This window comes from Dermochelys coriacea, chromosome 7, assembly GCF_009764565.3.
Source record: "Dermochelys coriacea isolate rDerCor1 chromosome 7, rDerCor1.pri.v4, whole genome shotgun sequence".
Taxonomy (NCBI): Eukaryota; Metazoa; Chordata; order Testudines; family Dermochelyidae; genus Dermochelys; species Dermochelys coriacea.
The window spans coordinates 113,527,105-113,547,164 of NC_050074.1; the positions used below are offsets into that span (position 1 = coordinate 113,527,105).

General features: G+C 39.5%; 1 protein-coding gene across 4 annotated transcripts in view; it reads right to left on the bottom strand.

Moving 5' to 3' along the window:
* ATRNL1 (attractin like 1) overlaps positions 1-20,060 on the bottom strand; it is a 1,048,037-nt gene that overhangs the window by 708,955 nt on the left and 319,022 nt on the right. For all 4 annotated transcript variants that reach the window (XM_043518640.1, XM_038411471.2, XM_043518642.1 and 1 more), the window contains 2 exons: positions 6,547-6,760; positions 2,152-2,340 (listed from right to left, as the gene is read on the bottom strand). In XM_043518640.1, the coding sequence (XP_043374575.1) occupies positions 2,152-2,340; positions 6,547-6,760 (403 nt within the window). The remainder of the gene's footprint in view (positions 1-2,151; positions 2,341-6,546; positions 6,761-20,060) is intronic.

Sequence of the window (20,060 nt, forward strand, 5' to 3'; positions counted from 1 at the left end):
ACTCCCATGAAGAGGTATTGTCCATAATGCTAATGACATTGCTAGCCACTAGGAAGCTCAGGGTGCAACCTGCAATCTCAAGGGGAGCAATCAGAGGCTATTAGCCCATCGTAGCCCCAGATGGATTGGCCATTACACTGAAGAATTTACACTGAGAAATTTATGACCCTGAATGGTGGACTACTCAACTAGTCTAGCTGTTCAATCTTCAGTGTAATATCGCAGGAGGGGCTTTGCATGGCACTATTGATATTTCTTTTCAGAAGTGAAAGTGGGCCGGTACTGTGGGCCAGTAAGAAGTGGCCGCCAGTATGGGCCCGTACACAGCTGACATTAAAGGACCCTCCTTAAACGTTGCCGCAGCAGTGCTTTAACATCGCTGCCCCTTTTGCCCCCCACCCTAGGCCACTTGGGGGTCGAGGGGGGTGCAAAAGGGCCAGTTGTCCCGTGGCCTGACAATTTAAAGGGCCCGGGGCTCTGGCCGCAGCCACCAGAGCCTGGGGCGGAGCAGACAAGCAGCGCGGGCGGGCAGCGCTGAAGGGCTGGCTGGGGAAGTGTTACCCCCAGCCCCACCCCGTCCGCCTAAGGCCTCACCCCTTCCATGGGCCTGGAGCCAGACCCCCGTACTGGTAAGACTTTTAAATTACTTTCACCCCTGTTTCTTTCTCTCCTAGCAGTACTCTTTGATGTCTGTATTTCAGAGTGGTCCAAGAAGTTTGTGCTTGCTGCTCCAACTTTTAGCACTCTGCACTACCTCCAAGCTGCTACTCAGTAAATAGCTGTGCTGCTGCTCCATTCTGTATCTTCTAGGCTTGCTGCATATGTGTCCCCATGAGTGGGAGAGAATCTGCCAGCTGGAGAAAAACTCTATCACCCACCCCATCCAGTCCAGGGCATTGGGATCCAGACTGTCCTCCACTGACAGCACTCATCCAATAATTCACCTCCATGCACCTCTAGAGCTGCACCATTACGGAGGGCTACGTGGTCTAGGATGGCTCCTCCTGTTACCATCTTCCTGCTATTATTTTTCTTCCTTCCAGACTGAATGCCTACTTGCCTGCCAAGGGTACTGAGTTGTGGAAGTCAGAACATATCGACCACAAACTGCTGTCTCACTGTCCACAGGATTATGGGCTTTGCTGATTGGACCAATCAGACAATGAAGCCACCCAGGGCCAGTGTCTGATGCATGCACCCACAGATTCAGGAGAAAGTTATGACTACCTGACACTGGAGGAAAAAAGGTCCACTGATGGGGCTTCTTCTGCCACTGAAGACTCATCTGATTGACTCCTGCTGAAATCACTGCCTCTACCATAAACTGAATGGGGTACCTTGCTAGTGTCCTTTCTTCTTGATGAAGTAGGAAACCATATGCTTTTTATTCTCAAAAGGAGGGAATGACCAGTCTGTGAACTATTGGGATTTGGACTCACCAATCACACAGGGGGAAAGTTTTTCATGGCTCCTAGCCACCAATCTGCTACCCCATATGAGAACTCAATGCTTACTTTTCTCATGGAGTGAGACAAAATACAATTCCCCAGGAGTAATGAATTCACATTTACAAGCAATAAATGATGAAGCAAAACCAAGAGAGTTTGTTTTTCAAGCAGGTTGGGATTAGCCTTTTTTTACAGTTATTGAATAGCTGCACTCTCATTGGATGAGAAAAAAGACTTCTTTTGTTCTTTCTCTAACAAAATACATCAGGGTCCTAAAAGTACCAGTTGAGGAATTCAACTGATCTTTTTAAATAACCTGATTTCTGATTAACTCATGTTTTATAACTTTTTGGTCTTAATTTTACCAGTCTTTAATTTTCTTCCTTGGACATCAGTTTAATTTGACACAATAGTAATGTGCTACTCATGTAAATACAGTGCAAATAGGAATATATTAAAATAATAAATTATTTATTGGCTCTTCTACAAATCCAACGAGTATTTCCTCTGTCAAAACTTATTTATATTATCTGCATCCATATAATATGAAACAAGTTATCCATTGCTGATATTAATGGGCTATGATGACAGCTGAAATGATCTGTTCTTTCTTTCCTGTACCTAGTGAATCTTACTCAAATGTTTGTGCTTCTATAAAATAATTGTGTTATAATTAACAATGTTCATTCATTATAATACTTACGAGAGCAGGTAGCAGTTTGCCATTCTAGGCACTGTCCATACGGAAAGGAGATTATATAGGCATTTGAGTCAACGCATCGTTTTGTACTGCTACACCACATACACTCCATGGCATTGCTTGTGCAGTTGGAACATGTTGTTCTCAGGGAACATGGTTTTTTGCAAGGTCTAGCATTTTGATTAGGACTAACTAGAAAAAAAGCAGAAAGAGTTTATTCATTTAACACAAGTTCAATTCCAATTGTTTTAGCATTATGTAATATTAAAGAGTGTTAAAATAAAACTGATTGCCTCCTGGTTTATTTGTGAACAATTTCAGTCACACTCACAGTACAGTATGCAAATACAAATGGCTTTTTACAAAAATTACCCTACTGTTTGTGTAGTTATCTTAAGTCACATTATATCTCCAAAATACTTCATCTAAAAGTGATTAGAAGAATTTTCTTATATACTGCATTAGTAAGTTTAGCATTAATTATTCAATAACGCCAATTTAGTTATGAGCACATGCATTATATAAATATGACTGCAGGGCTACTGTAATAGGTGTGTGTGACAGGGTGCTGAGTAAGGAGGGCTTTATCAGCCCCCTACAACTCCAGCCCCAATCAAGGGGAATGGATTAGGGCTGGTTGAAGAGCTCTGTGCCTGCCTGGCAATGAGAAATAGCTGCCAGTCTAATTAGCCTGAGACTATAAAGGCTGGCAGGAAGTCAGTCAGAGGACGATGAGGGAAGAGAAAGGCCAGGCACAGAGAGGGGTGGGGCCCTCTAGTCTGCAGCTGGCCAGGCCTGCTTCTGGCGAAGTTTGGCTATGAAAAACCTGTACATAGATAGTAAGATGGTGGTGGGAAACAGCTATAAATAAAGAGCACTGGTGTTTGCATCAACCTGAGGTGTCCCTGACTGATTTGCAAGGGAAGCAGGGGTGGAAACCAGTGGCACCCAGCTTACACCTCGTTAAAGTGTAGCAATCTATGACCTTCTTGTTCTGTCGCTCTGGTTAGTAAAATAGTGAATAACCACAAACCATAGTTATTTACTTCACTAGTGATATATTTTCCCTTAAACATTCTGCATCTTATCTGAGAGTGAGAGTTGCCAAATGAACATCTGCCCCCTGGTGTATACATTAGCACTCAATACAAATTCAAAGAGAAAATAACAAGGAAAATAGTATTTAATGTATAAGAGGTTTTTACTGCAGACAATATTTGTCTCTCAGTTATGGTATGTGTAATCTCTGAAAAGTTATATTCTAAATAAAAATTACTTGTATGTTTTTCTGTTGCATTTTCTTTTGATTACAAATAAAGCTGTAACATGTGCATCAACACGAGCATAGTAATTCTTAACTAAGACCAGTACATAACAATATTGGTAGAGTAATATTTTTCTATTATAAAAGGGATTTTCACAGCATTCCTGAATAAATGTTGACTAACCCCACACAGCTATTATGTACTTTGTGTATTATTGATTATACTGATAAACAGCTTTATAGAAAATAAACTTAATCCTCAAGTTCTTCCTCAGCCCTTAATAAGACAAAAACTCCCAATGTTTTAAGAGAGTAAAGACAAGTAAAAACTGAGTAAGGACTTCAGGCTTTGTCCCACTAGGCATAAATTTGAGCCACAGCTTGCTATAATCATAAACAATCTTTTACTGTGAAAAAAATTTTAAAAAATGTGATGGAACTTTAAAAGAGAATCCCAGAAGTCCTGAATTTTCTTGACCTCCACATCTGCTGAAACAGTTCAATAGCAAATAAAATTTGCATCAATAACAGATGGAGATTCTGATGCTAAACTTGGAAAATACTCTAACAGTTTGTCATCTGTATTCTTCAGTTATTTAACACGTCATTACACCGTGCCACATCTGTTTATTCTTTGATAGAGAGAAATATAACAGAGTACAATATTTATTACTACAAAACAGCAGCATGAGGAACAGAAACAATAGGAAACAGACTCAGTCAGCAGTAGCAACAAAATGCAAATTTACTGTGTAATTACACTGCTATTTGAAATACTACAAGTTGTGCATAAGACAGCCAGAGGATTGTTGGAATGAATGTTTTTTTTATGGAAGTTAACAACTTTGAGAATTTTGACACCAAAAACCTTCTTTATATATGAGTGCACAATAAAAAATTAAATACTTCTAAATGCCTTTTATGTTAGTTTGTACACAAGGCTTTCTACTACATTAGCAAACTCAAAAGGAGGGGAAAAAAGACAACAACAGAAAGAAGATATATATTAGGATCACTTTCATCTCTATAAACTTTGTTCATCCTGTAATCTTTGGGGCAACCTGTAAATTTTAACCATTTGCATTTCATCATATGAAAAATGCTGAATTATATTGACTTCCTTTCCAAAAGGATAAGTGAGCTCCCTCTACAGCAGCAGTTCTCAAATTGTAGGTCGGGATCCCAAAGTGGGCCGTGACCTCGTTTTAATGCGGTCACCAGGGCTGGCATTAAAATAGCTGGGGCCGGAACCGAAGTCCAAGCACCACCATACGAGGCTGAAGCCTAAACCCAAGCCCAACCCCACCGCCCGGGCAAGCGCTGAAGCCCAAGCCCAAAGGCTTCAGCCCCAGGTGGCAGGGCCCCGGGTACAGGCCCACTATGTGAAGCTGAAGCCCTTGGGCTCCCTCCCCCTCCTCTGGCTCAGGCTCTGGTTCCCCACTGCCTAGGCTCGTGAAGTAATTTTTGTTTTCAGAAGGAGGTCACGGTGCAATGAAGTTTGAGAACTCCTGCTCTACAGAGTCTCATATGACCACACATTACACTGTCACCAATCATCTTAGACAACTTGCGGACCTTTCCTCCTTTTCATGAAGGACAGGGCTAGGAAAAGGTTTTAATATTAACTATTAGGTAAGTGTTTGCAATGTTTTTCTGCATCCTCCAAAGACCTTTATAAGTTTTTTTTTAACACAATGAACTACTTTCTATGCAAATGTCTCTTTTAAACTAAACATTAATGGTTATGTACTAACAATATTACTACTTGTGGATGCTCTGCCTCTTAGCACATATACAGATCATTTCTTTTTGACAGCACTTTACAATTTTTATATAATTAATCCTCAGGTAGATATTATCATCTGCATTTGATAGATGGAGAAACAGATTCAGAGAAGGCAACTTAGCCAAGTAATTTACCCAAGACCACCACCAGAGAGTTAGTGGGAGAGGCAGGGTTAGAATTTAGGAGGTCCTGTTTCCCAACTTGTGACTCAAACCATTGGGCCATCCTTTTCAGTGGTAGTAAATAAATTAATTCACTCACATTTTTGGACTTTTTTCTTGTAAAATAAAGAAAAACCTCTCCCGTCACAAGAAAATTTTGAATCTCAATAGAAGTGTTAGCAACTTGGGATCTGTGACAAGCTAGTCAGCACTGCAGCAACTCCAGGAGAGTGTCTGCACACTTAAGTCCCAATCCTCAATTTTAAAACACGCGAGCAGTCCCACTGAAAACAACAGCACTACTCATGTGCTTCCTATTAAGAATCTGCATAAGCATTTGTATCGGGGTCTTAGAGATTAGATAGCACTGTGGTGTGATTTATTGCAAAAGCAAAATCATAAAGTACAGTATGTTTTATCTCTTCAAGATTCTCAGAGAAAGAGAGAAAAAAATTCTTCGTCCCCTTATTGATTATAATTTCCTTCTTATATGTCTTTCAAACTAGACTCAGACCCCAATTCACAACAGTTCATCCTTCTTATAATGTAAGAGCGGTGTAGGTAATTCACCACAGCTAGACCAGTCTTGTTAGTTTCCAAACATTTGCTTACCCAAGGATGACTGTTAACCACTTGTCTCCTAACTTCTCAGCATGGGTTTATACACACTGTTAAAAGAGCCTCCAACTACCTTCTGCTTCCATAATGGGAAGGGGTAACTGGGTCCTTTAAAAACTGCCCAGAGAAAAGATGAATAAAATAACTGTTTTAGTTAAACTTCTGTGTTATTAATTTAAATAGAGAATCTGTTATTAATCAGCAAGATTCATATATGAAATATGCTTTAGCAGCATCAGCTTTCTTGAACACAAAAGGTGAACAGCAACTTTTCTATACAAACCTCCAATATCAGGGTACTAATTTTGCCTTGGAACTCTCTGATGTAGCTACTGGTAATATGCAGACTATGCCAGGTGGGGTAACTCTCAAAGAAAAGCGTTTTGCTTTTGAGAACGTCATTTGCTTTCCAAGATTAAAAGCTTCACTTGCTTTTAAACATTAAAGGCAAAACTTTCCCGCAGCTATTTACTAGAATTTTTCCCACATTCTTTCTGTACAACACAAAAATGCCAAACAGTCTGTTCAACCATTTTAAAAGCAGCATTTTGGTATGGGAGGTTGCTCACCAACAGGTTTTTCACAGACAAGACCATCTGCCTTAGCGGTGCATGGATTCGCTTTCAGCCCTGCCACCTCTGCTCTTTCTAGATATGCACAGAATCCAGAGTCATTTGGTTCTCCAGGAAGCCACTGCAGTGTCGTATTTGTGAAAGGAGACATGTCATCCCATCCCCAGTAAGAGATGTTAATCTTGCGCAAACCTACCCAAGGAGATATTTTCTATAAAGCAGAATGAAAGGGACATGAAACAATTAGTTAACAGTCAACTACAACAATGCTTTTTTTCTTTTTTTGGCCTAAGATCAATAGTTTCATACTGCATTCAGAGTGGAGCTAACAGTGATTTCCCCCACCATTTCTTATATTTGGTAACATTTAGATTCATAGATTCATAGATACTAAGGTCAGAAGGGACCACTCTGATCATCTAGTCCGACCTCCTGCACAGCGCAGGCCACAGAATGTCACCCACCACTCCTATGAAAAACCTCACCCATGTCTGAGCTATTGAAGTCCTAAAATCATGGTTCAAAACTTCAAGGAGCAGAGAAGCCTCCCTCCAGTCAACCATGCCCCATGCTACAGAGGAAGGCAAAAAAACCTCCAGGGCCTCTCCAATCTGCCCTGGAGGAAAACTCCCTCCCGACCCCAAACATGGCAATCAGCCAAACCCTGAGCACATGGGCAAGATTCACCAGCCAGATACCCAGGAAAGAGTTTTCTATAGTAAATCAGATCCCATCCATCTAATATCCCATCTCAGGGGATTTGGCCTATTTACCCTGAATATTTAAAGATCAATTACTTACCAAAATCCCATTATCCCATCATACCATCTCCTCCATAAACTTATCGAGTAGAATCTTAAAACCAGATAGATCTTTTGCCCCCACTGCTTCCCTTGGAAGGTTATTCCAAAACTTCACTCCTCTGATGGTTAAAAACCTTCGTCTGATTTCAAGTCTAAACTTCCTGGTGGCCAGTTTATACCCATTTGTTCTTGTGTCCACATTGGTGCTGAGCTTAAATAATTCCTCTCCCTCTCCTATATTTATCCCTCTGATATATTTATAGAGAGCAATCATATCTCCCCTCAATCTTCTTTTAGTTAGGCTAAACAAGCCAAGCTCCTTAAGTCTCCTTTCATAAGACAAGTTTTCCATTCCTCGGATCATCCTAGTAGCCCTTCTCTGTACCTGCTCCAGTTTGAATTCATCCTTTTTAAACATGGGAGACCAGAACTGCACACAGTATTCTAGGTGAGGTCTCACCAGTGCCTTGTATAACGGTACTAAAACCTCCTTATCCCTACTGGAAATGCCTCTCCTGATGCATCCCAAAACCGCATTAGCTTTTTTCACAGCCATATCACATTGGCAGCTCATAGTCATCCTATGATCAACCAATACTCCAAGGTCCTTCTCCTCTTCCGTTACTTCTAATTGATGCGTCCCCAACTTATAACTAAAATTCTTGTTATTAATCCCTAAATGCATAACCTTACACTTCTCACTATTAAATTTCATCCTATTACTATTACTCCAGTTTACAAGGTCATCCAGATCCTCCTGTATAATATCCCGATCCTTCTCCGAATTGGCAATACCTCCCAGCTTTGTATCATCTGCAAACTTTATTAGCACACTCCCACTTTTTGTGCCAAGGTCAGTAACAAAAAGATTAAATAAGATTGGTCCCAAAACCGATCCCTGAGGAACTCCACTGGTAACCTCCCTCCAACCTGACAGTTCGCCTTTCAGTAGGACCCGTTGCAGTCTCCCCTTTAACCAATTCCTTATCCACCTTCTGATGTTCATATTGATCCCCATCTTCTCCAATTTAACTAATAATTCCCCATGTGGCACGGTATCAAATGCCTTACTGAAATCTAGGTAAATTAGATCCACTGCATTTCCTTTATCTAAAAAATCTGTTACTTTTTCAAAAAAGGAGATTAGGTTGGTTTGGCACGATCTACCTTTTGTAAAACCATGTTGTATTTTGTCCCATTCACCATTGACTTCAATGTCCTTAACTAATTTCTCCTTCAAAATTTTTTCCAGGACCTTGCATACTACAGATGTCAAACTAACTGGCCTGTAGTTACCCGGATCACTTTTTTTTCCTTTCTTAAAAATAGGAACTAGATTAGCAATTCTCCAATCATTCGGTACTATTCCTGAGTTTACAGATTCATTAAAAATTCTTGCTAATGGGCTTGCAATTTCAGGTGCCAATTTCTTTAATATTCTTGGATGAAGATTATCTGGGCCCCCCGATTTAGTCCCATTAAGCTGTTTCAGTTTCGCTTCTACCTCTGATATGGTAATATCTACCTCTATATCCTCCTTCCCATTTGTCATGCTACCATTATCCCCAAGATCCTCTTTAGCCTTATTAAAGACTGAGGCAAAGTATTTGTTTAGATATTGGGCCATGCCTAGATTATCTTTAACCTCCACTCCATCCTCAGTGTTAAGCGGCCCCACTTCTTCCTTCTTAGTTTTCTTCTTATTTATATGGCTATAGAACCTTTTACTATTGGTTTTAATTCCCTTTGCAAGGTCCAACTCTACTCGACTTTTAGCCTCTTTGACTTTATCCCTACATCTTCTGACCTCATTTAGGTAGCTTTCCTTGCTGATCCCTCCCATCTTCCACTCCCTGTATGCTTTCTGCTTCTTCATAATCACCTCTCTAAGATGCTTGCTCATCCAGCTGGGTCTACAACTCCTTCCTATGAATTTTTTCCTCTTTCTTGGGATACAGGCTTCCGATAGCTTCTGCAGCTTTGATTTAAAGTAATCCCAGGCCTCAACTACCTTTAGATCCATAAGTTCTTCAGTCCAATCCACTTCCCTAACTAATTTCCTTAATTTTTGAAAGTCAGCCCTTTTGAAATCAAAAGCCCTAGTTGCAGATTTATTTTTGTTAATCCTTCCATTTAGTTTGAACTGAATTAGCTCATGATCACTTGAGCCAAGATTGTCCCCTACAACCATTTCTTCTATGAGGTCCTCGCTACTCACCAAAATTAAATCTAAAATGGCATCCCCTCTAGTCGGTTCAGCAACTACTTGATGAAGGAATCCATCAGCTATCGCATCTAGGAAAATCTGAGCCCTATTATTATTACTTGTGGCACCTTAGAGACTAACAAATTTATTAGAGCATAAGCTTTCGTGAGCTACAGCTCACTTCATCGGATGCTGTAGCTCACGAAAGCTTATGCTCTAATAAATTTGTTAGTCTCTAAGGTGCCACAAGTACTCCTTTTCTTTTTGCGAATACAGACTAACACGGCTGCTACTCTGAAACCTGTGATTATTATTACTAGCACTGGTCCTCCAGTCTATATCTGGGAAGTTAAAGTCTCCCATGATCACGCAGTTTCCATTAGTATTTACTTTATTAAAGACATTAAAAAGGGCTCTATCCATATCCAAATTAGATCCCGGAGGTCTATAGCACACCCCAAGCACTATCGTAGTTATTGTCAATACAGTTTTCAACTCATTTGTTCGGTCCTTCTGAAAGCTGAAGAAATCTATATGCTTCTGTTCTGTTAAAAATCTACATGATTCTGTCTGCTTAAAGTCAGCTCTATTGTATGGTATCTGATCAACAATTAAAGACCTAATAAGGCACTCAGAATAAAGTTTTCCCTCTGGCTACCGTGCTAATCATTAACTGCCAGGGACAAATGGATAACGTAAATGCAGGCAAGCAGTAGTGACACAGAAAAAAAAAGGCTCAATAGATAGAAAACCTGGAGGCAAATATTCCTCTTTCAAACAGGACTATGTTGATGCAAACTAGGTACTCTTTTTTTTGAGCTAGCAGTATCCACATGGGGCAGTCAGAGCACAATGCTTTGGTATGCTCTGCAGTTGATACCTTCGTACTCCGCAGTGTAGACATAGCTTAAGTGATATACCCAGCGTTACCCAGGAAATCTTTGGGAGAGCTGAAAATGAAACCCCCATATCCTGAATCCCAGTCTAGTGTTTTAACCACAAATTCCTTTTTCCTCCTTCATCAAGTGCTCTGCTCAACTCGTCATTATGCCGAGGAACAACCTTGCATCTCTCTCTCAGGGTTACTGTTTAAGATATGCAAGATTATTTGTATAAAACAGATACCTCTGGATTAATTAATTAATTCTAAGCAATTCTTGTTTATTGCTTAAACAATACACTGTTCAAAGATTCACAAAAAAGTCTCATTGTTCCACAAAGCATTGCACTTTTTTTCATATCACTGTCTTAAAAATATCTGATTTAAATAGAATATATTCAGTAGTTCATTAATATTAATAGACAATAATAATGAATGGCTGAAAATGTGGCAAGCCTATTTTATGGGGAAGATATCCAACAAAACTCATTTAGATATCAGAAGATTTTTAGTATTAAATTAACTGTAGGGGCTTTCAGTAGATGTCTTATTTATACTACATACAGAATAGTAGTATATGATTGGATACCAAACTTTTAGTCAATAAGAAATGTGAATTTGGCACATAAAAGATTTAAGAGTTGGTGCAGAAATCTGGTTAGAACGTCCTTCAGTTAAGAGTGAATATATATGCCTTCCCTTACAGCTGGCCACAATACACGATTAAGAAGGCCTTAACTCTCCACAATGTCCCAGCTATACTAAAATATAGTTGAGAAGGACTCCCTGATTCAGAGCCACCCAGCTCCAATCCAGGGTCTTCTTTCTCCTGCTGGCTTGGACAAAGACCACCCCACCTCTGAAGCAGCACAGAGAGGCATTCTCCTCTGGCCAACTCCGGCTACTTACACAGCACAAACGTGATTGGAGTATGAATATCCCTTAATAATTTTATTAATAGATGTAAGCAGAGCTTTTTTATTTTAAATATTTCTCATAGAAACAAAATTCAATATTGTCATCACAATACTTCAACAAAATCAACTGCTTTATTGTAATGTATATCTGAGTGAGTCAAACAGTAAATACATCAAAACTGATACTACCATTATAGTTAGACATAGCAGCGTCTCTTCGTTTAGTCATTTATAAACAGACCATTAATCCTCCGAAGTAACTTTTAACTTAAAGCCCTTCAGAGGGAGGATTTATAATGGTATATTACATCCACAATACTGTACCTCAGTGAAAATCAATTGCATGCTAATTTCATTACTTAATACTTCCATTCCGCACAAAAGTTATTGCCGTTGAACAGAGGAAGCCTTTTCCAAAAACGTATAGGTCATCCCCATATTGAACCGAACCACCTAACAACCACCAGCCTCGCCAAACGCATCATCAGAAGCAAGCTTTCCATAGACCAAGACACACCAACTCAAAGTAGCACCAGACACTGACAGAACAATAAATGTAAAACTTGCATATATCTCCACTGCTATGATGATCAATATCCTCCCCACAAATACACCTTTCAAGATCCATGGGTCCTACATATGCCTATTACAACATGTGGTGTACCTCATCTTGTACCATCAAATGCCCCAACATGTGTGTAAAACCAGACAACCGCTATGATCTTGAATGAACTCTCACAGAAACAAAAGACAAAAACACCCTATCACCCATGGATGAACACATTTCACAAAGCAATCACTCCGTATCTGACCTCTCAGTCCTCATCCTTAAATGAAACCTGCACAAAACCTTCAAAAGATGAGCCTGGGAACTTAAATTCATAACTCTGCTGGATTGGACTTAACAGAGACACTGGTTTTATGGATCATTACAATAATTTGGAACACTCCCTACTGCCTGCTAACCATTACACGCACACTTCAAGTGATGTCCTACAGCATGTTAAAAATAAGGGTTTTATATAATCTGTCCCATCATGTATTTAGTGAAACACTCTGGTTACTTTCTACAGACTTGAGGAAGAGCTCTGTGGAGCTCAAAAGCTTGTCCCTTCTACAATCAGAAGTTGATCAAAAAAGATATTACCTCACCTACCTTAACTCTTATATTCTGGAACCGACACAGCTCAAACAATACTACAAACAGCACAGATGGGAATAGCTGCAGTGCAGAAAGGACAGGATTTGAATCCTGGAGATTTTGCCTCTGCCATGTCCAAGGAGGTCCAGTGCTGGGGCACCTTCCAAACATGAAGGCTTCTTCCTACTTTTCTTTTTCTGCCAACAGGCTTCAAAATAGAAATTTAACTATACTAATTATAACTAGAACACGAACTACAACTAATAAAAGCGTAAGGAAAGAATTGCTCAGTGCACAGAGATTCCTCAACCACAAGTAATAAGAAGGAACTGAAAGTGATCTTGACCACTCCGTGGGACAGCATGCAGGGTGTAGGTGCAGCCCCAACAGACACTGCTATTCAAAAAGATTCCAATCTCCTATGCCTGGGGGTGCATACACACCAGGAGTAGAATGTATGTGGACAATCACTCAAAAAAACCATTACTGTGCTTCACCAATGTAAGAGATTGCGCTTGTAACAAAAGGGGTTATGAACATTAATTTTTTTGGATTATTTCCTATTATTATCAAGCCAGATCAATCATGGATGAACCTGAAAAATGGGTAGACATGATATATCTTGATTTTTATTAAGGCTTTTGACACAGTGCCAAGTGACATTTTTATAAGCAAACGAGGGAATGTGGTCTAGATGAAATTGCTTTAAGGGGGATGCACAACTTGTTGAAAGACCATACTCAAGTTATCAGTGGTTCTCTATCTAACTGTGGGGTCATAACAAGTGAGGTTCTGCAAGAGATTGTCCTGGGTCTGGTACTTTTCAATATTTTCATTAACTTCTTGGATGATAAAATGGAGAGCATGTTTATAAAATGTTCAGATGACACCAAGCTGGGAGGGGTTGTAAGAATTTAAGAAATCAGGATTAGAATTCAAAAGTATTCCTATAAGGTACAATTTTAACAAGAGAATTTATTTAACCTAAGGAAAATTTGCAAGAAAAGGATGTAAAATGAAGCATGTTGTTCTTCAGATTTTCTCAAATCTTTGTTTATGTCTAATACAACATAATGGTCATGGCATTTACTGCACATCAACAAGGAAATAATAATTTGAAATAAATTCCTGCTGTTCTGAGGAAAAATTCCAGTATTTAATGAGCTTACACTTTTGAATATTTGTATGAATTGATGATTATTCTTTTCCACTTCCTCTAATTTGCAGAGTAACCAATATCCTCTCTTCTAAAACTTGTTTATTTTGTTATCGCAATAAACCTCAGCATATAAACAAAAACTCAGAGATCATTTTGTCCGAGGTATAGCAAACTGCTCCCTAATGACCTGATTTACTGTATTTACTTGAAACATCATCTTAACAAATTTTATTTGACATCAAAACACATGAAATATGTAGGCCGCTTTTAAGGGGGTTTTGTGTTTGCTTGATTTAAAGAATACATACATAGTTGTCCCCTATCTTCACTATACATAAATGTCTTTATTTGTTTGGCTCCCTTCCTTCCTTAGCTCAACAGGAATTTTTTTTTTAAAAGTGGAAACTTACTAGCAGCTGTTGCTCCTTTTTAGAGCTAAGATCTTGGAGGAACCACTATGATGGCTCTTTTAAGCTCTAGCAGTAGAATCTTGAAGGGATTAGAGAGACGGAAGCTGTGTCCACTCTGAAGGAATTCACAAATTTCATGTTATGTATTCATTCTGAACCTGATGTGGAAATGGTACTGAAATTACTGCAGAGCCTTGGGCTTTGAATATTGCAAAGCAAGCTATAAAATTCTATATTTTTATACATAATAAAGAATTTACAAGTGGCACCTATTACAACAGATGCTGATTTTTTTTCAATTGTCTCTGCTATAAATGAATGATTGCTAAAGTTTTTTTTCCTCTTAATACAAAAATATCAAGTGAGGCAGATCCATATTCTTACTTTCAGATGTGACTCTGCTGCATCCATTAATCCTAAAAGCTTTTGTTTCACGTGAAAGAAATATTTCTAAAGCCTTTAAAAGTCAAACTCAAGCATAGATATTTCAGATTAAGGGATGCTTCTCACCTTACAGCTGCTTTGCCTACATCTGTGAACTCTGCAACACTGTGTATAATAAAGACAAGTCATCTAAAATGAAATCTCACCCCCTAAATCATCCTGATTGGAGTAAGAGAAAAAGGCAAACAAAAGAAAATCAAGCAAAATCTCAGAGGTTTTGTGACAGTTGATACACATTTAGAGTCACTTACACAGAATAAATAGAACTGGACAGGCAGATAGGAACGAAAGAGAAATTATTTTTTAAAAAAACCTAACTGTGGCACAGCATAAATCACTGTATCATTGCATTAGAAGTTTCTGATAAGTAAATTATCATTTAACCCCAGATATCCCTTTAAAGTGAATGCATTTGTCTACCTTTGTTATATGCCACATGTGGATAATCTCAAATGCATATAACTGCAATGGCTGAAGACATAATTCATTTAAATAAAGATATTCTTGGTAGGATGTCACCTTGCAGAAATTTTTAGTTTTCAAATCTAGCAGAAGTATGGCATTCCAAAGAAATAAAACAGCCATTTCTCATCTGCACTACAAGCCAGCCAGCAAACTGTCAAATCAACAGTCTGTCACAGGCAGTTTTCTTAGATTTTATATCCTTGCATGCAATGTTGTAGCTGTGTTGATTCCAGGATATTAGAGAGACAAGGTGGGTGAGATAATATCTTTTATTGGATCAACTTCTGTTGGTGAGAGAGGTCACCTGAAGAAGAGCCCCATGGAAGCTCGAAGGCTCCCTAACAGAAGTTGGTCCAATAAAAGATATTACCTCAGGTCTGGTCTGCACTACAGACCTATATCGGTATTACTACTTTGCTCAAAATGTGAAAAATCCACATGCCATAGCAATTCAGTTGCACTGACTTTATCCCCTGTGTAGATAGCACTATGTTAGCAGGAGAGCTACTGCCTCTCGGGGCGGTGGAATAACTATGCCGACAAGAGAGAAATCTCACATCAGCATAGAGCGTCTTCATGCACTGATGCAGTGGTTTAAGTATAGACATGCCCTCACTCAACTTGTCTTTTGTCTTAGATTTTAGGTACTTCTATGTGCTATTTTCATAGCAAACAAGAAAAAAGTCAAGTAAATAATTCAAGGAGTCATTTCTAATGGACCTGTTCTTGATTTTGTAACTGGTTTTCTGCAAATTTAACATTATTGCTTGTCAAAAAAGTGGTAAGATATAATATGTCTCAAGGCTGCAGTGGGTACAAATCAAGAGACACATTTTAAACATAGGGAATGTATTACTTTCCTTAGTAAATAAGAGAAAAGCACAGGTGTATCTTAAGGGAAAATAAATCAGCTAACACTGTCCACTTCCTATATTTTGCTGAAAAATAAAACTAGCAACATGACTGATATTTGCATATCTTTTTCAAGAACATAGTATAAAATGATACTTTAATTCATAATATATATATGACATTAAATTCTTGCATTCAGAACTAATACAACACAAACATTTGCAAAGGACAAGATTACATTGCCATTTCCTTGGTAGGAATCTTAATTCATTTGCAGCATAATGACCTTGCAAATCAGCTACTAGCTTGATATAAATTTTAATTATTATTCATAATTGTCTTTTTTCACCCTGTCTATAAAACATAAGCTACTATAAAGCTTATTTTGTTTTGCAGCCAAGTACATGTATTATGGTATAAAACCCACAAGCTATGTATAAACATTTAAATCTTTCGTTTGTTAGAAAAAAATGATTTATCTGTATGGAATCTCAATATTGTTCTGATGTTGTAATTTTTAAAAAATACTTTGGGGTTTTTTTTAAACATATATTCCAGGAAGATAAAAACAAGACTGGCCACACTGGGTCAGACCAATGGTCCATCTAGCCCAGTATACTGTCTTCTGACAGGGACCAGTGCCAGATGCTTCAGACGGAGTGATCAGAACACGGCATTTTATCAAGTGATCCACCCTCATGGTCCAGTCCCAGCTTCTAGCAGTCAGAGGTTTAGGAACACCTATAGCATTCACTTGTGTCCCTGACCAGCTTGACTCATAGCCATTGATGGACTTATCTTCCAGGAATTTATTTAATTCTTTTTTTTAATCCAGTAAAAGTTCTGACCTTCACAACATCCCCTGAAAATGAATTCCACAGGTTGACAGTGAATTGTGTGAAGAAGTAACCCCTTATGCTTGTTTTAAACCCGCTGTCCATTAATTTCATTGCGTGACCCTGGTTCTTGTGTTATGTGAAGGAGTAAATAACATTTCTTATTCACTTTCTCCACACCAGTCAAGATATTATAGACCTCTATAATATCACCTCTTAGTCGTCTCTTTTCCGAGCTGAAAAGTCCCAGTCTTTTTAATCTCTCTTCATATGGAAGCTGTCCATACTCCTTATCATTTTTGTTGTCCTTCTCTGCACTTTTTCCAATCCTAATATATATATTTTGAGACAGAGTGACCAGAACTGAATGCAGTATTCAAAGCGTAGGCATACCATGGATTTATATACTGGAATTATGATATTTTTTGTCTGCTTATCTATCCCTTTCCTAATAGTTCCTAGGATTGTTAGCCTTTTTGACTGCTGCTGCACATTGAGCAGATGTTTTCAGAGAACTATCCACAATGACTCCAAGATCTTTCTTGAGTGATTGTGTATGTATAGTTGGGATTAATATTTTGCAATATACATCACTTTGTACTTATCAACATTGAATTTAATCTGCCATTTTGTTACCCAGTCAACCAGTTTTGTGAGATCCCTTTCTAATTCTTCAGTCAGCTTTGGACTTAACTATCTTGAGTAATTTTGCATTGTCTGCAAACTTTGCCACCTCACTGTTTACTCATTATTCCAGATCATTTATGAATATGCTGAACAGCACTGGTTCTACTACAGATTCTTGGGGGACCCACTTTTTCTCTCTACTGTGAAAACTGACCATTTATTCCTACCCTTGTTTCCTATCTTGTAACCAGTTACTTATCCATGAGAGTACCTTCTCTCTTATCCCATGACTGCATACTTTACTCAAGAGCCTTTGGTGAGAAACCTTGTCAAAGGCTTTCTGAAAGTCCAATTACACTATAACCATTGGATCACTCTTGTCCACATGTTTCTTGATCCCCCTCAAAAAATGTTAATAGATTGCAGAGGCATGATTTACGTTTACAAAGGCCATGCTGACTCTCCCCCAACATACTGTGTTTATTTATATTACTGATAATTATATTCTTTACTATAGCTTCAACCAATTTGCCTGGTATTGAAGTTGGCTTACCCAGCCTGTAATTGGCAGGATCACCTCCGGGGCCTTTTTAAAAAATTGGTGTCAGATTAGCTATCCCGCAGTCATCTGATACAAATTTATTAGAGCATAAGCTTTCGTGAGCTACAGCTCACTTCATCAGATGCATTTGGTGGAAAAAACAGAGGGGAGATTGATATACACACACAGAGAACATGAAACAATGGGTTTATCATACACACTGTAAGGAGAGTGATCACTTAAGATAAGCCATCACCAGCAGCGGGGGGGGGGAAAGGAGGAAAACCTTTCATGGTGACAAGCAAGGTAGGCTATTTCCAGCAGTTAACAAGAATATCTGAGGAACAGTGGGGGGTGGGGTGGGGTGGGGTGGGGTGGGGTGGGGGGGAGAAATAACATGGGGAAATAGTTTTACTTTGTGTAATGACTCATCCATTCCCAGTCTCTATTCAAGCCTAAGTTAATTGTATCCAGTTTGCAAATTAATTCCAAGATCCATAAACCTGGAAATCCTGGACGCCCCATCATCTCAGGCATTGGCACCCTGACAGCAGGATTGTCTGGCTATGTAGACTCCCTCCTCAGGCCCTACGTTACCAGCACTCCCAGCTATCTTCGAGACACCACTGACTTCCTGAGGAAACTACAGTCCATTGGTGATCTTCCTAAAAACACCATCCTGGCCACTATGGATGTAGAAGCCTCTACACCAACATTCCACACAAAGATGGGCTACAAGCCGTCAGGAACAGTATCCCCATAATGTCTTGGCAACTTTGTGACTTTGTCCTCACCCATAACTATTTCACATTTGGGGACAATGTATACCTTCAAATCAGCGGCACTGCGATGGGTACCCGCATGGCCCCACAGTATGCCAACATTTTTATGGCTGACTTAGAACAACGCTTCCTCAGCTCTCGTCCCCTAATGCCCCTACTCTACTTGCGCTACATTGATGACATCTTTATCATCTGGACCCATGGAAAAGAAGCCCTTGAGGAATTCCACCAGGATTTCAACAATTTCCATCCCACCATCAACCTCAGCCTGGACCAGTCCACACAAGAGATCCACTTCCTCGACACTACCGTGCTAGTAAGCGATGGTCACATAAACACCACCCTATATCGGAAACCTACTGACCGCTATTCCTACCTACATGCCTCTAGCTTTCATCCAGATCATACCACACGATCCATTGTCTACAGCCAAACTCTACGATATAACTGCATTTGCTCCAACCCCTCAGACAGAGACAAACACCTACAAGATCTCTATCATGCATTCCTACAACTACAATACCCACCTGCTGAAGTGAAGAAACAGATTGACAGAACCAGAAGAGTACCCAGAAGTCACCTACTACAGGACAGGCCCAACAAAGAAAATAACAGAATGCCACTAGCCATCACCTTCAGCCCCCAACTAAAACCTCTCCAACGCATCATCAAGGATACAACCTATCCTGAAGGACGACCCATCACTCTCACAGATCTTGGGAGACAGGCCAGTCCTTGCTTACAGACAGCCCCCCAGTCTGAAGCAAACACTCACCAGCAACCACACACCACACAACAGAACCACTAACCCAGGAACCTATCCTTGCAACAAAGCCCGTTGCCAACTCTGTCCACATATCTATTCAGGGGACACCATCATAGGGCCTAATCACATCAGCCACACTATCAGAGGCTCGTTCACCTGCGCATCTACCAATGTGATATATGCCATCATGTGCCAGCAATGCCCCTCTGCCATGTACATTGGTCAAACTGGACAGTCTCTAGGTAAAAGAATGAATGGACACAAATCAGACATCAAGAATTATAACATTCAAAAACCAGTTGGAGAACACTTCAATCTCTCTGGTCACTTGATTACAGACCTAAGAGTGGCTATCCTTCAACAAAAAAGTTCAAAAACAGACTCCAACGAGAGACTACTGAATTGGAATTAATTTGCAAACTGGATACAATTAACTTAGGCTTGAATAGAGACTGGGAATGGATGAGTCATTACACAAAGTAAAACTATTTCCCCATGTTATTTCTCCCCCCCCCACCACACCCCACTCCCCACTGTTCCTCAGATATTCTTGTTAACTGCTGGAAATAGCCTACCTTGCTTGTCACCATGAAAGGTTTTCCTCCTTCCCTCCCCCCCTGCTGCTGGTGATGGCTTATCTTAAGTGATCACTCTCCTTACAGTGTGTATGATAAACCCATTG